Source organism: Schistocerca americana, chromosome 3 (assembly GCF_021461395.2).
Source record: "Schistocerca americana isolate TAMUIC-IGC-003095 chromosome 3, iqSchAmer2.1, whole genome shotgun sequence".
NCBI lineage: Eukaryota > Metazoa > Arthropoda > Insecta > Orthoptera > Acrididae > Schistocerca > Schistocerca americana.
The window spans coordinates 659,909,678-659,929,448 of NC_060121.1; the positions used below are offsets into that span (position 1 = coordinate 659,909,678).

Genomic DNA, 19,771 nt, shown 5'->3' on the forward strand with positions numbered 1-19,771 from the left:
TGAGAAAACCAACATATCCTCAGATACAGCAGAACTTAACGTTTTAAATAGAGGTCTTAAATATAATATCTTAACTTGTCTAGATCAGACTACTGTTAATCAACTGAGTGTGTGAAAATTGCCAGAAACTATTAACAGCAGTCACAGAAATAAAAAGAAAAATAACCAATACATTTTTTTTGTAATCTAAAACTCCGCTGATTCTTGTATCACATCAAAAACAGTAAATTCCAACCTAGCCATTATACAAAGTATTATGAGTTTTCAAAATGACAGTTCATTCTTACATCTATCTATAAGTAGTTGGACATCATCCAAAATTGTCAGTCTGCATTTTTAAAGTAAATGAGTAACATCTATGTAGGACGTGCTCTCGTTGTTGACTCACATCACAATTACGTACATCCAATATGTGAAAAATACATGGACTGACAACTGTGAAACTCAATAATTTTTAAACAAGTACTGTGGACTGTCATTGTGAACTGATTGAGTTATTGTTAGACTCAATGACTCATTTGATGGACTCACTTAAATGAACCACTGGAATGTAACTGTCTTTTAACAGGAACAATACTAAGTGATAACTGCAATATTTTCAAATCAAAATGAACTGTTTACTTCATTCTGTAATTGAAAATTTTACCACTGTGATTGTACATGCTAGCCTGAAGACCTGTGTTAATAATTTGTTTGTAGCGTAAAAACTGGACACCGTAATTAATAACTGAACTTCAAAGGAATTAAATGTGTGCATTACCATCATCTAAACTGTGGTGTCATGTACGTCAATGAACAAACACCATTGTTGTTGTGGTCTTCAGTCCAGGGACTGGTTTGATGCAGCTCTCCATGCTACTCTATCCTGTGCAAGCTTCTTCATCTCCCAGTACCTACTGCAACCTACATTCTTCTGAATCTGCTTAGTGTATTCATCTTTTCGTCTCCCTCTACGATTTTTACCCTCCATGCTGCCCTCCAATACTAAATTGGTGATCCCTTGATGCCTCAGAACATGTCCTATCAACCGATCCCTTCTTCTGGTCAAGGTGTGCCACAAATTTCTCTTCTCCCTAATTCTATTCAATACCTCCTCATTACTTATGTGATCTACCCATCTAATCTTCAGCATTCTTCTGTAGCACCACATTTTGAAAGCTTCTATTCTCTTCTTGTCCAAACTATTTATCGTCCATGTTTCACTTCCACACATGGCCACACTCCATGCAAATACCTTCAGAAACGTCTTCCTGACACTTAAATCAATACTCGATGTTAACAAATATCTCTTCTTCAGAAACGCTTTCCTTGCCATTGCCAGTCTGCATTTTATATCCTCTCTATTTCGACCATCATCAGTTATTTTGCCCCCCAAATAGCAAAACTCATTTACTACTTTAAGCATCTCATTTCCTAATCTAATACCCTCAGCATCACCCTATTTAATTCGACTACATTCCATTATCCTCGTATTGCTCTTGTTGATGTTCATCTTATATCCTCCTTTCAAGACACTGTTCATTCCATTCAGCTGCTCTTCCAGGTCCTTTGTTGTGTCTGACAGAATTACAATGTCATCGGTGAATCTCAGAGTTTTTATTTCTTCTCCATGGATTTTAATTCCTACTCCGAATTTTTCTTTTGTTTCCTTTACTACTTGCTCAATATACATATTGAACAACATTGGGGATATGCTACAACCCTGTATCACTCCCTTCCCAACCACTACTTCCCTTTCATGTCCCTCGACTCTTATAACTGCCATCTGGTTTCCGTACAAATTGTAAATAGCCTTTCGCTCCCTGTATTTTACCCCTGCCACCTTCAGAATTTGAAAGAGAGTATTCCAGTCAACACTGTCAAAAACTTTCTCTAAGTCTACAAATGCTAGAAACGTAGGTTTGCCTTTCCTTAATCTATTTTCTAAGATAAGTCGTAGGGTCAGTATTGCCTCATGTGTTCCAACATTTCTACGGAATCCAAACTGATCATCCCTGAGGTTGACTTCCATTCGTCTGTAAAGAATTCGTGTTATTATTTTGCACCGTGGTTTATTAAACTAATAGTTCGGTGATTTTCATATCTGTCAAAACCTGCTTTCTTTGTGATTGGAACTGTTATATTCTTCTTGAAGTCAGAGGTTATTTCGCCTGTCTCACACATCTTGCTCACCAGATTGTGGAGTTTTGTCAGGAATGGCTCTCCCAAAGCTATCCGTAGTTCTAATGGAATGTTGTCTACACCCGGGGCCTTGTTTCAACTTAGGTCTTTCAGTGCTTTGTCAAATTCTTCACGCAGTATCACATCTTCCATTTCATCTTCATCTACCTCCTCTTCCATTTCCATAAGATTGTCCTCAAGAACATCGCCCCTATATAGACCCTCTATATACTCCTTCCACCTTTCTGCTTTCCCTTCTTTGCTTAGAACTGGGTTTCCATCTGAGCTCTTGATATTCATGCAAGCAGTTCTCTTTTCTCCAAAGGTCTCTTTAATTTTCCTGTAGGCAGTATCTATCTTACCCCTCATGAGATAAGCCTGTACAGCCTTACATTTGTCCTCTAGCCATCCCTGCTTAGCCACTTTGCACTTCCTGTCAATCTCATTTTTGAGGCGTTTGTATTCCTTTTTGCCTGCTTAATTTACTGCATTTTTATATTTTCTTCTTTCATTAATTAAATGCATTAAATTAAATATTTCTTCTGTTACCCAAGGATTTCTACTAGCCCTCGTTATTTTACCTACTTGATCCTCTGCTGCCTTCACTATTTCATCCCTCAAAGCTACCCATTCTTCTTCTACAGTATTTCTTTCACCCATTCCTCTCAATTGTTGCTTAATGCTCTCCCTGAAACGCTCTACAACCTCTGGTTCTGTCAGTTTATCCTGACCCCATCTCCTTAAATTCACACCTTTTTGTAGATTCTTCAGTTTTGATCTACAGTTCATAACCAATAGATTGTGGTCAGAGTTCACATCTGCCTCTAGAAATGTCTTACAATTTAAGACCTGGTTCCTAAATCTCTGTCTTACCATTATATAATCTATCGGAAACCTTCACATATCTCCAGGCCTCTTGCATGTATACAACCTTCTTTTATGATTCTTGATCCAAGTGTTAGCTATGCTCTGTGCAAAATTCCACCAGACAGCTTCCTCTTTCATTTCTTACCCCCACTCCATATTCACCTACTACGTTTCCTTCTCTTCCTTTTCATACTACCGAATTCTAGTCACCCATGACTATTAAATTTTCGTCTCCCTTCACTATCTGAATAATTTCTTTTATCTCATCATACATTTCATTAATCTCTTCATCATCTGTGTAGCTAGTTGGCATATAAAATTGTACTATTGTGGTGGCCATGGGCTTCGTATCTATCTTGGCCACAATGATGCGTTCACTGTGCTGTTTGTAGTAGCTTGCCCGCATTCCTATTTTTTTATTCATTATTAAATCTACTCCTGCATTACCCCTATTTGATTTTGTATTTATAACCCTGTATTCACCTGACCAGAAGTCTTGTTCCTCCTGCCACCGAAATTCACTAATTCCCACTATATCTAACTTTAACCCATCCATTTCCCTTTTTAAATTTTCTATCCTACCTGCCCGATTAAGGGATCTGACATTCCATGCTCCGATCCGTAGAACGCCAGTTTTCTTTCTCCTGATAACAACGTCCTCTTGAGTAGTCCCTGCCTGGAGATCTGAATGGGGGACTATTTTACCTCCGGAATATTTTACCCAAGAGGACGCCATCATCATTTAATTACGGCTGTAGTTTCCCCTTGCTTTCAGCCGTTCACAGTACCACAACAGCAAGGATGTTTTGGTTAGTCTTACAAGGCCAGATCAGTCAATCATCCAGACTGTTGGCCCTGCAACAACTGAAAAGGCTGCTGCCCCTCTTCAGGAACCAAACGTTTGTCTGGCCTCTCAACAGATACCCCTCCATTGTGGTTGCACCCACGGTACGGCTATCTGTATCGCTGAGGCACGCAAGCCTCCCCACGAACGGCAAGGTCCATGGTTCATGGGGAACAAACACCATACCATACTCAATTAGATTTTCAGCTTTGCCATGATCAAGAATGGTGCTAACTAGGAGAGGCTACAAAATCTAGGTAAGTTCTGCAGCAAGGTCTGCACACAATTACAAGAGATGTATTCTTCAGTAACAACTCATAAGCATGTTTCTAGGTTCTCATCTACTCAAAACCTCCTTAGTTCAATTTTTCACTCTGTGTTCAATTTTTACATGTGTGAATATTTTTTGTAGATCACGTTCGGTGCCTTCAATAAAGTGTTAGAGAGAGACATCTGTTTCACTCCACCACAGCTTCAACTATATTTACTTTTTTGCAATTAGTTTCACCAGAGCCCATTTTCAAAAGGTACCTTTTTATGTCAAACTCAGACTCCCAGAATCATAAAAGTTATGTTCCAAAATGCAGATAAAATAATGTTTTGCTTATCATGGAAAAAAAAACTATTGTAATCAAACAATGGAAAATCCACGATGGAATGTACAAACATTATGAAAAGGAAAGTTGCATCTCACCATATAGTGGAGATGCTGAGTCGCAGATAGGCACAACGAAAAGACTGTCAAAATATAAGCTTTTGGCCCTCAAAAGACTTTATCGAAAATAGATGACCCCCCCCCCCCCCACACACACACACAAAGTGCACCTGCATGCACGCACAGACGTAACTCTCACACGTAACTGCAGCCTCTGGCAGCTGAAGTCACACTGCAAGAACAGTAGCACTCTGCATGATAGGAGTGGCAATTGGGTGGGGGTAAGGAGGAGGCTGGGGTGAGGAGGGATAGCAGGACAGGGCTGAGGGACAGTGAAGTGCTCCTGGGGAGTGTACAAGGGCGAGGTGGAGAGTGGGTAGGGCAGCTAGATGCAGTTGAGAGGTTAGACGGAGGGCAGGGAAGAGGGGGAGAGGTGGAGGGTATGGGGTGGATTGTAGAAACATAAAAGGTAAAAAGACTGGGTATGATGGTGGAGTGAAGGCTGTGTAGTACTAGAATGGGAACAGGGAAGAGTCTGGATGGGTGAGAAAAATATCTAGCAAAAGTTGAGGCCAGGAGGATTACAGAAACGTAGGATATATTGCAAGGGGGAGTTCCCACCACTGCAATTCAGAAAAACTGGTGTTGGTGGGCACAGGCTGTGAAGCAGTCACTGAAATGAAGGATGTCGTGTTGGGCAGCGCACTCAGCAAGAGGGTGGTCCACTTGTTTCACCACCAACCCTACCAATCAGACTCAACCAAAGACCAATGTTAAACTCTGCCTGACTCAGTTCAGTCCTCCAGCCAACCGTGATCCACCCCCACAGCCCCCAAATCACTCCCTGTTAACAGAACTTTTAAACCTCGAACCTTGCCTCACCATCATTCCCCAAATTTCTCAACATGCAAATTAATCTTACATCCATAGAATCAGCAGCAGTCCACCATCTAAAAACAGATCCCAACCTTACGATCCTATCTGCCGACAAAAGCTCCACCACTGTTGTTTTCAACCACAAAAGGATTCTGCCAGCTGTCAGATACATCTACCTACAAACCTTGCCACAGTGACCCCATTCCAGAAATCCAGCAGGATCTCGAGTCTTTCCTCAAATTCCTTGAGCCCATCCCAGAACCTCTCACCGGAGTCCATCTCTCTCCTCACCCCTACCACTCCCTGCACTCCTACCTTCTACATGCTTCCTAAAGCCCATAAACCCAACCACCCAGGACACTTCATTGTGGCCAGTTACTGTGCCCCCACTGAGATAGTCTCTGCTTTCATAGACCAACATCTTCAGCCTACTACCCGGAAACTACTCCCCTATATAAAAGATACCAAACCATTTCCACCACCAACTCTCCACAGTTCCTGTCCCTATACTACACAGTGCCCTGCTCATCACTACAGATGTCATCTCCCTTTACACTAACATCCCTAATGCCCATGGGCTTACCACTGTTGAACACTACCTTTCCCAACACCTGATGGATTCCAAACCAACAGCCTCCTTCCAAGTCACCATGACCAGCTATATTCTCACCCACAATTACTTCTCCTTTGAAGGCATTACCTACAAACAAATCTGGGGTATGGCTATGGGCATTCGCATGGCACCATCCTATGCCAACCTTTATGGACCACCTAGAGGAATCCTTCCTGAACAACCAGAATCCTAAACCTCTCACCTTGTTCAGATTCACTGATGACATCTTTGCATTCTGGATAGAGGGTGGGGGACACCCTATCCACATTCGTCCAGAACCTCAACAGCTTCTCCCCCATTTGCTTCACCTGGTCCTACTCAACCCAACAAACCACCTTCCTAGATGTTGACCTCCACCTCAAAGATGGCTTCATCAGTACCTCTGTCCATATCATACCTACTAACCACTAGCAATACCTCCACTTTGACAGCTGCCACTCGTTCCATACCAAGAAGTCCCTTCCTTACAGCCTAGCCACCTGTGGTCATTGCATCTGCAGTGATGAGCAGTCCCTCTTGAAATATATCGAGGGTCTCACTGGGGCCTTCACAAACCTTAATTATCCTCCCAACCTTGCACAAAAACAAATCTCTCATGCCTTATCTTTCCCGTCTCCCAGAACTTCTCAAAGTCTCACCGTATGGCCACAGAGGAGCATTCCCCTTGTAACTTTGTACCATCCAGGACTGGAGCAACTGAATTACATTCTCCACCAGGGTTTCGACTACCTCTCATTTTACCCTGAAAAGAGAAATGTACTGCCCACTGTCCTTTCCACACACCCCACAGTGGTATTCCACCGCCCACCAAACCTACACAATATACTCGTCCATCCCTACACAACCCCTGCACCCAACCCCTTACCTAATATCCCTGTAATACACCTAAATGCAAGAACTGTCCCATACATCCTCCTGCTACCACCACCTACTCCAGTTCCAGCACAAGCATCACCTATCCCATTTAAGGCAGAGCTACCTGTGAAACCAGTCATGTAATCTACAAGCTAAACTGCAACCACTGTGATGCATTCTATTTGGGCATGACAACCAACAAACTGTCTGTCCACATGAATGGCCACCAACAAACTATAGCCAAGAAACAAGTGGACCAACCTGTTGCTGAGCAGACTGCCCAACATGACATTCTTCATTTCAATGACTGCTTCACAGTCAGTGCCGTAGGGATCCTTCCCACCAACACCAGCTTTTCTGAATTGCGCAGGTGGGAACTCCCCCAGCAATATACCCTACATTCCCTAACCCTCCTGGCCCCAAACTTCGTTGGTCATTTTACTCACCCACACAGCCCCTTCCCTGTTCCCATTCCAGCACTACTCAGCCCTCACTCCATCAATGCATCCAGTCTTTTTACTTCTCTCCTTTTCCGCATCTAATCATTAGCATGTTTCCTACTATATCACTTGATCTTTCTCCATCAAAATATTTGCACAAAGCCCCTATGTTCTCTGTAATCTGGCAATGTGCAGCTTTGCTTTCATCACATCATCCTACATTTTACAAATTCTGTACCTTTGTCTTTCTCTTGTTACTGTTTCCCAATTCCCACTGCCTCTTTCCCTTTAATCAGTCTAAATAAAAAAAGGCATTTCTAATGAATCATTCTTCTCTACTCTATCATTCTGTTATTACTCTTACACAATCCACAACTTCTTGAGAGAACCTCACCAAATCCTTCATTTGCCTTCATGCAAGTGAAAGACCAACGCACAATTCTCACATTACTGACTAATCTATCACAAATTCAGTATTTATGAAATGTGACAATTTTCCAATAATAGAAACACGGAAACACATGTCCTGCACTTAAACTACAGAACACAAATAACTATTCAACAATATCAAAATCAGTTATTAACATATGATGAACTGAAAAGCAACGGCACAACATGCGTTGATTTGTAGGCAGAAGTAACCACTAGGAAGTAAACACTACACAGATAACTACTTAAAGGGAGATTTCGTGACACAGAAAACAAGAACAAAATTAAAAATAACTACTTTAGTATGCTGAACAACAGTATTATGCAGCAGCTATTATGAAAAGTATTCCAGTGAATCAGAATAACAGAGTATTCTGAAAAGTAACCTGTCACTAATTCAGAGTGAAGAGTATTTTTTGCTACAATCAATCAAATCACACAGCAGCAGCAAAAACCAAAGAGGAGGAAGACAAAAGTACTGTGGTATCTGCTAACTGTGAACTAATTTTTGTGCATACTCATCCATCCGAAAGAAACAGAAACTTTGGGAAGTGGTGATTAGGTTCACATTTACCTACTAAACATGCAAAAATAAACTTACTAACCCATCGTCATTACCAACAGCCAACAAGCTGCACTCGGAATTCCAGGAGACTTCTGTCTTAGAGCCTTTATTCTGTAGACTGCTTTCTTTTCTTAGTTCAGAATTCAGGAGATATGGAGCTAATGAAAAAAGGAAAAGAAAGTAAAATATAAAATTTTGTTCATCCTTTTGAGAAGGCAAGATGCTTTTTTTTAAATATCTGATCCATAAACACGTACAACATTGACAAGCGAAGGACAAATCATAAGACGGAGAACATGAAATCTTATAAGACACAAAATCATTCTAATTTTTCCAATTACATTAGAATTCTGCAGAATTAGTTATATACAAACTGCTGCTTCACAGAACAAATATGACTGATATGACAATAATGTAGCTGCATCTCAGCAGCAAGGTAGAATGCATCCAAGTCTGTGACATAGTGCTGGTAGACGCATCATTTTTATTACAGTGATGGGTAGCTCCTATGGAGGTAAAAGATTTGTCATGGCATTACTATCCGTCTGATTAGCCTGAGCCGGGCAGTCTGTGGATGGTTTTTAAGGCGGTTTTCCACCTGCCTCAGCAAATGCGGGCTGATTCCCCTTATTCTGTATCAGTTACACAATGTCGGCAGTTGCTCCGCAAACACTTTCTCCACGTATGCGTACACCATCATTACTCTACCACGCAAACATTGGTGTTACACTCATCTGGTGCGAGGCGTTCCCGGGGGGTCCACTGGAGACCTAACCACACAATAACCCTGGGTTCAGTGTGGGGCGGTGGTGGGGTGAGTTGACTGCTGTAGCCTGTTGTGGGGTTGCGTACCACTGAGGTGATGGAGGTGATGAGTGCTGGCTTGGGGGAAACGGGCGGGGGGGGGGGGGGGGGGGGGGGTAAAGTCTGCAATGACTAATAAGCCATACTGCTGAAGTTAAAATTTGTCTCAAACCTAACTAGATAAATGTTTTCATTTGAATCTACGATATTCAGAGTGAAATTTTTAATTTTAAAATGGTTTTATCAGGGTGAAAATTATAGGAAAAACTATCACAAATCAGCCCCAAAAAACATTTCTTCTGACAATGAAAAACATGAAATAACACACACAAGTTTATAGCACAACATGTGAGCATTTGACAAACCACGCACCAATGTTTTCTACATTATATGAAGTTTCCTGGGGCATACACATCCTATTGCATGCAAATTATGCACAAACCAGCTGAATTACTTAATGTGTATAGTAATGTTTCCACACAATATCTATGATGTAAGCAAAAGACAACAGTTACCCCAGACATTCTTGGAATGGAGAAGAAGGTAACATAAGGTGACATCGTGAAAATGATGCCCTGTGCCAGCCATAAACATGTACCACCTCATTTGATCACTCACAGCCTTCTATATATCCATTCCATGGTCTGCAGTATTATGCTTCAAGTTCCGAAAGCATCTCACTACATTGTAACACTAGACAGTTGTGAGATATAGAAGTCCCAGTGGTCAAAAGTTTGTATTATTTTAGTGGGACATGTGTGATGATAAATAATAATAATAATAATAATCATCATTTGTTGAAATAATCAGCAATCGGCTGCACAAAGAAATTTTATTCCTTTACCAATTTCAGGCATCTCATGCCCAACTTCAGAAGATAGTACCAAAAAATATACCACAAATAACTCGAAGTTCGATAAGAATAGCAAAATTTAAGAATAAAAAATTTAAAAATTTAATGCTCAATAAATGGTAGATACTTACAATTATTGCCTTACTTAGCTTCAAAAGTAAGATGTATGCAGCATATTGCTGTGGTCCTAGAAAGTATACCAACAATATATAATACAACAATGAATCCAATAATGCAAAAAGAGCTCATAAATGCTTTCATGTGGTTCACAGTTTCTGTACAAAAATGGGGCTGATTCCACTTGTCGGCTTTGAGCAATGTCGTTGGCAATACCTACGGCAGAGACACTACATCTTCAATAGCAACTGATCATACCCATAAACAAATGAATGTAGCATACGATAAAATTACTTAGCTGTTTACTATATTTTACTGCTCAAAAGAAGAATTAATGTTTTTAAGTTGGTAATATTAAACTCGCTGTTACTGAACTAGTGTGTGTAGTGTCTCTGTTTGTATGTCTGTGAAGTGCAATATTCTGTGTGGTGTTGACAACCCCCACAAAGTACATAATTTTGTACATGTAGACAAGTTACTCTTGTGGTGGAGAAGCAGCTGCCAACTCCAACGGTTGCCTGTAAAATTACTGAAATGTAAGAGAAAGAAAACTTCTATAGGATCTTCTGAGATTGGAACATTGCCATTCGCATTTGGTCATTCGATGATTGTCTGCAAGTGAAATGAGTTCCTTTTAGCAGAGAAAACTTTCTCTATGCTTTTGACCGTGTTAATGAAGCAGGTTCTACAGCAAACATCAACCACCAAATGTTCGAAGTCCTATATAAGCTTACAGTAGATAATAGTTCATCACAGAATCCTTTGATCAAAATTACATACATGCAATTACCTTTGAAAAGCTACAGACTGTATTATGGCCACTACTAAACTCCACATTAACATTACATATCACTTGTGAATCTCAAAAAACACAAATTATACAATATGGCGGCTAACAATGACTGTTTCATTGCACACATTTCCTAATCATCCTCTCGGTATCCTGTCTCGTAAGAAAGTCCTGTCACATACTGATTTTCTTACTTTTCTTTGCTTGCCATGGAGCAACTCTAAGTCACGGAATAAATATTTCACTCGCACAGGCGAAACGCGCCACCTCGTGATATACTGGGTGATCAAAAAGTCAGTATAAATTTGAAAACTTAATAAACCACGGAATAATGTAGATACAGAGGTAAAAATTGACACACATCTTGGAATGACATGGGTTTTTATAAGAACAGGATGGCACTCCACCCTGTATTGCTAGACGCGTAAAAGATCTCTTGCGCGCATCGTTTGGTGATGATCGTGTGCTCAGCCGCCACTTTTGTCATGCTTGACCTCCCAGGTCCCCAGACCTCAGTCCGTGCGGTTATTGGTTTTGGGGTTACCTGAAGTTTTTTTTTTTTTTTTTTTTTTTTTTTTTGTTGTGATTTTAGGGCGCACAACTTCAATGGTCATTAGCGCCCTGACTACTCTAAGAATGCACCGCGAGGCACAAGTTGACCACAACAACTAAAAGGGAAAACACAATAAAAGACAGACTGACAGGCATAGGATTAAAAAACAGCATCATCAAATGTCCTTAGCGAGGTTTGTCAAATTGATAAAACGAAGAACACGAGCAGCTGCTCGTGGGTCATCCGCTAAAATGGCATCGAAAGTAGTTGGCAGGTTAAGATCAAGGCGCAGTGTGTTAAGATCTGGACAGGACATTAAAATGTGTCTAACCGTCAGCAAGTGCCCACATGGGCAGAACGGCGCCGGCGCAGCCGTCAGCAGATGGCGATGGCTGAACCGGCAGTGTCCAATTCTTAACCGGGCTAAAACGACCTCCTCCCGCCGAGAAGGGCGTGAGGAGGACGTCCAAGCCACGGGAAGAGGTTTTAAGGCCCGAAGCTTGTTGTCGGTAAGTGCAGCCCAATCGGCATGCCACAGAGATAAGATGCGCCGACAAATCACCCTGCTAAAATCGGACGAAGGGACGCAACAAGAAGCCGTCCGAGGCTGGAGGACTGCAGCCTTGGCCGCGGCATCTGCAGCTTCGTTCCCAGGGATACCGACATGGCCAGGAACCCACATAAAGCTAACTGGAGAACCGACGTCCACCAGCTGCTGAAGAGAGCGTTGGATCCGGTGTACGAAAGGGTGAACCGGGTACGGATCACTGAGGCTCTGGATGGCGCTCAGGGAATCTGAGCAGATGACATAAGCAGAATGTCGGTGGCGGCAGATGTAAAGAACAGCCTGGTAGAGGGCAAAGAGCTCAGCTGTGAAGACCGAACAATGGCCATGGAGCCGGTATTTGAAACTCTGTGCCTCGACAATAAAGGAACACCCGACCCCGTCATTGGTCTTAGAGCCATCTGTATAAATGAAAGTCATGTCGATGAACTTCGAACGAAGTTCCAAAAAACGGGAGTGGTAGACCGAACCGGGGGTGACCTCTTTTGGGAGCGAGCTGAGGTCAAGGTGAACGCGGACCTGAGCCTGGAGCCAAGGTGGCGTGCGGCTCTCGCCCACTCGAAAGGTTGCAGGGAGTGAAAAATTAAGGTGTTGAAGGAGGCGACGAAAGCGAACTCCAGGGGGTAGCAGGGCAGAGACATACAACCCGTATTGACGGTCAAGAGAGTCGTCAAAAAAGGAACGATAAGACGGATGGTCGGGCATTGACAGTAGCCGACAGGCATACCGACAAAGCAGTATATCGCGCCGGTAGGTGAGTGGCAATTCGCCAGCATCAGCATGAAGACTCTCTACGGGACTGGTATAAAATGCTCCGATCGCAAGTCGTAAACCCCGATGTTGTATGGAGTTGAGGCGGCGTAAGATGGATGGCCGTGCAGAGGAGTATACGAAGCTCCCATAATCCAGCTTGGAGCAGATGATCGACCGATATAGACGAAGTAGGACGGTTCGATCCGCTCCCCACGACAGACCACTGAGAACACGGAGGACATTTAAAGAACGGGTACAACGGGCGGCCAAATATGACACATGTGGAGACCAGCTAAGTTTCCTGTCAAATGTAAGGCCTAAAAATTTGGTTGTCTCCACGATTGGGAGAGCAACGGGACCGAGTCGTAAGGACGGTGGGAGAAACTCTTTGTAGCGCCAGAAGTTAATACAGACTGTCTTCTCGGCAGAAAAACGGAAGCCATTGGCGACACTCCAGGAGTAAAGACGGTCAAGAGAACGCTGAAGACAGCGCTCCAGGACATGTGTACACTGCGCGCTGCAATAGATGGTAAAATCGTCCACGAAAAGGGAGCCTGATACATCAGCTGGGAGGCAATCCATTATTGGATTGATCGCGATGGCGAAGAGAGCGACGCTCAAAACTGAGCCCTGTGGCACCCCATTCTCCTGGCGAAAGGTGTCGGACAGGACAGAACCCACACGTACCCTGAACTGTCGATCCATTAAAAAGGAACGAATAAAAAGAGGGAGGCGACCGCGAAGGCCCCATGTATGCATGGTGCGGAGAATGCCCGCCTTCCAACAGGTGTCGTAAGCCTTCTCCAAATCAAAGAACACAGCCGCGGTCGGGCGCTTCCGCAAGAAGTTATTCATAATGAAGGTCGACAAGGTAACCAGATGGTCAACAGCAGAGCGGCGCCTACGAAATCCACATTGTACATTGGTAAGTAGGCGTCGAGACTCGAGCAGCCAAACCAATCGAGAGTTAACCATTCGCTCCATCACTTTACAGACACAGCTGGTAAGCGAGATGGGTCGATAACTGGAAGGCAAGTGCTTGTCCTTCCCCGGCTTAGGAATCGGGACAACAATAGACTCGCGCCAGCATGCGGGAACATGTCCCTCAATCCAGATGCGATTGTATGTACGAAGAAGAAAACCTTTACCCGCAGGAGAAAGGTTCTTCAGCATCTGAATATGAATAGAATCTGGCCCTGGAGCAGAGGACCGTGATCGGCCAAGTGCGTTTTCGAGTTCCCGCATGGTGAATGGGGCATTATAACTTTCACAATTCGAAGAGCGGAAGTTAGGTGGCCTAGCCTCCTCTGCCTGTTTGCGGGGGAGGAAGGCAGGGTGGTAATGAGCGGAGCTCGAAACCTCTGCGAAAAAGCGGCCGAAGGCATTGGAGACAGCCTCAGGGGCCACAAGGACGTCATTCGCGACCTTCAAGCCAGAAACTGGGGAGTGGACCTTAGTGCCAGATAGCCGGCGCAGGCTACCCCAGACAACAGAAGAAGGAGTAAAACTGTTGAAGGTGCTTGTGAAAGCAGCCCAGCTGGTTTTCTTGCTTTCTTTGATAATACGACGACACTGAGCACGTAATCGTTTATAATTGATACAATTCGCCACTGTAGGGTGGCGTTTAAATGTGCGTAAAGCACGTCGACGAGCACGTAAAGCGTCTCTACATGCTGCGGTCCACCAGGGGACCGGTACGCGACGTGGAGAAGAAGGAGGGTGAGGGATGGAATATTCAGCAGCAGCGAGAATGACTTCCGTGAGGTGTGCGACCTGACGATCGCAGCTTGTAAAGGTTTGATCCTGAAAGGTCGCCCTGGAAGAGAAGAGCCCCCAGTCTGCCTTGGAGATGGTCCAATTAGAGAAGCACGGAGAGGGGGTATGCTGCAGGAGATGGATAACACACGGGAAGTGGTCGCTCGAATATGTATCAGAAAGTGCATACCACTCAAACCGGCGTGCAAGTTGGGGAGTACATATAGAGAGGTCTAAATGGGAATAGGTGTGAGATGTGTCCGAAAGAAAAGTAGGGGCGCCAGTATTGAAGCAGACAAGATCGAGCTGGTTGAAAAGGTCTGCTAACAAGGAGCCCCTCGGGCAGGATGCTGGAGAGCCCCAAAGGGGATGGTGGGCATTGAAGTCTCCAGTTAACAAAAATGGTGCAGGTAGCTGAGCAATAAGTTGCATCACGTCTGCCCTGGTAACGGCAGATGACGATGGAGTGTAAACGGTACAAAAGGAAAACGTGAAAGTGGGGAGAGTAATGCGGATGGCAACTGCCTGCAGGCCGGTGTGCAACGTGATGGGATCGTAGTAAATATCATCCCGGACCAGCAACATAACCCCTCCATGAGCTGGGATACCTACCACAGGGGGTAGGTCAAAATGCACAGAGGTGTAGTGTGCCAAGGCAATTTGATCGCATGGGCGTAGCTTCGTTTCCTGGAGGGCTACGATGAGCGGACGGTGCAAGCGGAGCAGCAACTTCAAGTCCTCTCGGTTGGAGCAAATGCTGCGAATATTCCAGTGAATAAGTGCCATCGTAAGAAAAGGAAGATGAGAGAAGTGGTCACCTCGAAGGCCGCTTAGGGCCTGGCTTCGAGCGAGCACTGCCGCCGCTATCAGTAGGCGGACAGTCATCGTCCATTGGGTCTATAGGGTCATCGGCCATCTCGGGAGGATGGCCGGGAGGGGGAGCTTCCTCCGCCAGTGGACGGCCAGATGTACGGCTACCAGCGGTGCGGCCAGGCGAAACGGATGACGGCCTGGGGCGGCAACCGCTGGGTGGCGCAGGAGAAGAAATGCGCCGTGGCGGAGAAGGAGAACTGTGCTTCCTATGCGCCTTTTTGGAAGGACGTGTAGTGGAAGTACCGGTCGAAGGCTGGGAGGTCGAGGTACGGAGGAAGTCTGCACGGGATGGTTCCTTCTTGAAGGCCCGTGCATCTGACTTCTGGGTCTTCGTCTTAGCAGAAGCTGAGGAAGGTGCTCGTGTCTGTGGGGTGATGGGAGGAAGAGGAGACGTCGACCGGGCGATCTTAGCACTGGCCGAACGGACGACCGAGGTGCTGAAGGTCAGATCGCATGTCTGGGTTGCTACCTCCCGGGTAGTCCGAGGAGAGGCGAGGACAGTACTGTATTTCCCCGCTGGGAGCAGCGTGGGCTTCCTACTAGCCAATAGCTTGCGAGCAGCCGAGGTGGACACTTTCTCTTTGACCCGAATTTCTTGAATACAGCGTTCTTCCTTATAGACAGGACAGTCGCGGGAGGATGCGGCATGGTCACCCTGACAGTTCACACAATGAGGAGACGGAGGTGGACAGTCACCCTCATGGGCATCCCTGCCACAAGTGACACATTGAGCCGCATTGGAACAAGACTGTCGAGTGTGATTGAAACGCTGACACTGGTAGCAGCGCGTAGGTGTCGGGACATAGGGGCGAACAGAAATAACCTCGTAGCCCGCCTTGATGCGCGATGTCAGCTTAACACTATCGAAGGTCAAGAAAATTGTCCGGGTCGGTACAAGGTCATTGTTGACCTTTTTCATGACCCTATGGACAGCCGTCACGCCCTGCTCAGCGAGGAATGATTGAAGCTCCTCGTCAGTCAATCCGTCGAGGGAGCTAGTATAGACTACACCACGAGACGAATTCAAAGTTCGGTGGGCCTCCACCCGGACAGGGAACGTGTACAGGAGGGTGGCCCGAAGCAGTTTTTGTGCCTGAAAGGCACTCTCAGTTTCTAGTAATAAGGTGCCGTTACGCAACCTGGTACAAGATTTGACAGATCCGGCTATGGCATCTACGCCCTTCTGAATAACGAAAGGGTTGACAGAGGAAAAACCCTTTCCGTCCTCAGATCGAGAAACTATGAGGAACTGTGGGGCAGGCGGTAGTACTTTTGTCACTGTTGGCTGGTCACGTTTCCGTTTTTGGGTCGAAGTCGAAAGAGATGGAGTAGAATCCATTGCGGAGGAATCCCCCATGATTGCCAGCGTCTCCGATGGCGCACTCCTTCCTTGTGAGGACCCTCTCAGAGGGCACTCCCGCCTTAGGTGAATGTTTACACCTCAGGTCACACCTCCCGAGAAACAGACGGAGGGACCAATCGGCATGGTCAGAAGGTATCAGCTCAGGCAATCACCCCTCCCCGGGCCTGGCCTTTACCAGGGGGTACGCGCGTGCCTTACATGTCTACCCAGGGCGGGGACTTACGCGTTACCCCGTCACCGGCTACGCGTGCGAACACGTGGGTCGGCCTTCAGGCACGCACAGGGAGGAAGGAAGAAGAGGAAAAAGAAGAGAGAGAGGGAGAAAGAGGACAGACTGTCTCAAACGCCGAGGCGGAGACCAGAGAAGGCAAGAAGAAGAAGGCAATGAGAAGGCAAGGAGAAGAAGGCAATGAGAAGGCAAGGAGAAGAAGGCAATGAGAAGGCAAGGAGAAGAAGGCAATGAGAAGGCAAGGAGAAAAAGGCAATGAGAAGGCAAGGAGAAGTCAAGGGAAAGAGTAAGGAAGACAGTGAGGTGGAGAAGAGCAAAGAAAGGAACCAACAAAAGGAAGGAAGAAACGAGAAGTGAAAAACCAAAAAGACCACGATGATAGGTCGTGGAACCGTCCGTCTCCGGACGCAGGCGCTAACTACCCCCGTGAGGGGGATGGACTCCTTTTAGTCGCCTCTTACCTGAAGTTGCAAGTGTATCGTGATTGACTAACATCTCTAGGGATGCTGAAAGACAACATGGTGAGGCATTGGCGTCAGATAACTCCGGACATGCTTTACAGTGCTGTTCACATTATTCCTCGACTACAGCTATTGTTGAGGAATGATGGTGGACATATTGAGCATTTCCTGTAAAGAACATCATCTTTGCTTTGTCATGCTAATTATTGCTATTCTGATCAGATGAAGCGCCATCTGTCGGACGTTTTTTTTAAGTTTTGTATTTTTTTGGTTCTAATAAAACCCCATGTCACTCCAAGCATGTGTCAATTTGTACCTCTCTATCTACATTATTCCATGATTTATTCAGTTTTCAAATTTATACTGACTTTTTGATCACCCGGTATATTCAATTTAAAACAATAACAATAGGAAAGTCGTTGAACCGATTTGTATCCGCTAGCATGGACCAAGGAATATTATATGGCACCCCATGGGAGCAAAAATTGGTTTACAATGTTTCGCAAACCCCTTCTGCACTCACTGCATACGACTATGCCTACTTCAGGCTGGACTACACTTAACAAACACCGTTGACCATAGGTGATTGGTAGGGCCACGGCCTTATTAGATTTCGGACCTCCCCGTCTGGGAAAAGCCCCCACAGGAAACCACTGAAAACCAGAAGTGAGGTCAGCCAACCTGGTTTCCAAATCCCATTTCGAATTTTTGTAGTTGTAACTGAAATTTCTTAATTTAAAATACAATCTTATTGTTCAGTTTTTTCACAATTAGTTATTGCAGAGCAGCTGGGTCACGTCGATCAATCTCACAGGGAAGCTGGGTGCTGCATGGCAGGCTGGTCCCAAATGATGATTCTCTCCCTCAAAACTACTACTGGGACGTGTAGTCGATGGATCGGAATCGGGTTGTCCCTCGCGGTGGACCAGGTGTTTACGGGCTCACATTGGGATCAGGAATGGGAAGTGGTGAACATGAAACAGAATGACCAGTCTGAGCCTTCTGAAGCCTTACTCTGAATTTTTTCTTGGCCCTGAAATTGTTAGTCGATTGGCATACTAACATGTTTCTGCACTGGCATGATAGTTTCAGATCAAGTTTTTCTCTGTACATTTTCCACCATTCTTTCTCATTTATGACACTTTTGTTAAATGTCACTGTTTTTATACCCTATTTTCATCGAATTACACTGTGGATCCATCTCAACACGATATGAGTTCTCATAATGTTCCTAATTATGGTGCATTGTTTGTACTCTATCAACAGTCACAGGTCGTCCATGGGCATGCAAGATTACACTGCACTTATATTTTGACAACTTCATACATAATTTAATCAGTGACATATATTCCCTCATATACAATGTCATATAACTTTGCTTGCTTCACTGTAAGTCCATTTGCTCAAGTAATACAAACAATTAACCACCAATACATGGTAATTTCTCGCTAGCATCCGAATCTAACATAACTCAGCTCAGCCACCATTAGTTTACCTTTTACAAGACCCTGAAATTTTGGTTATGTAGCAAAGGTCCTCCTAACTGTAGTAAAGTCAATCACAATATGACATGCACACTCCTGCTCTTTGTTATCTAGTATCCCCAGAAAAATTATTTTGTATTAGCATACTTCTCAGACAAGTGCATGAAATTCACTGTCCAGAGCTACTTGGAATCATTTCCTATCAAAATCTTTGCTTCTAGTACATACTGACACGATCACTCATAAACTACTTCACTCTTTATACTTAAATGAACTTAAGTGAGAACATGAGCACATACAAAATTAAAATTAATTCTGGAAATAAACACAAAAGTTATTCACATACACATAACAGTATACAATCAGCATCAGCTTCCTTCTGTGGTTCTGCTAAAAACAAACATCAATACACTTACTTATCTAACTACACCTACCTCCACCTAAAAACGAATTGAAATAAAATCTCCTTAATATATACAATCTTTACTAGAGACTGGACTAATTATAATTTCGCATAGCACTTTTTAATATCATGGTGAGGATAGAGTCCCTTCACCTTTCCCGTCACTGGGTAGGCCGATAGATATGTCCCAGGATGTGGAATCCTTATTATTTCAAACGGTCCAACAATTTCTATTTCTCGTACCTCTTCTTCAATAAGATGCCAGTGGATGAGTGTGCAACAACACACTATCCCCTAAAGCAAAAGTTTGTGTTTTCTTTATCTTACTGTCATATTTTACCTTTCTCTTTCTGGCCCTTTCGGCCACTAAAGCCAACTTAATCTTTTCTTACCAAGTAGACTATTCACCCACTCATTCCTTTCTTCCTTTTGAAACATTAATTCCTCTGGTGTGAAACCCGTTG

The 19,771-nt window shown here is 44.3% G+C and overlaps 1 protein-coding gene across 1 annotated transcript in view; it reads right to left on the minus strand.

Moving 5' to 3' along the window:
- The window catches only part of LOC124606551 (gem-associated protein 5), a 344,051-nt gene that overhangs the window by 168,424 nt on the left and 155,856 nt on the right, over positions 1-19,771 (minus strand). The window contains exon 10 of the mRNA XM_047138535.1: positions 8,345-8,462. Within this exon, the coding sequence (XP_046994491.1) occupies positions 8,345-8,462 (118 nt within the window). The remainder of the gene's footprint in view (positions 1-8,344; positions 8,463-19,771) is intronic.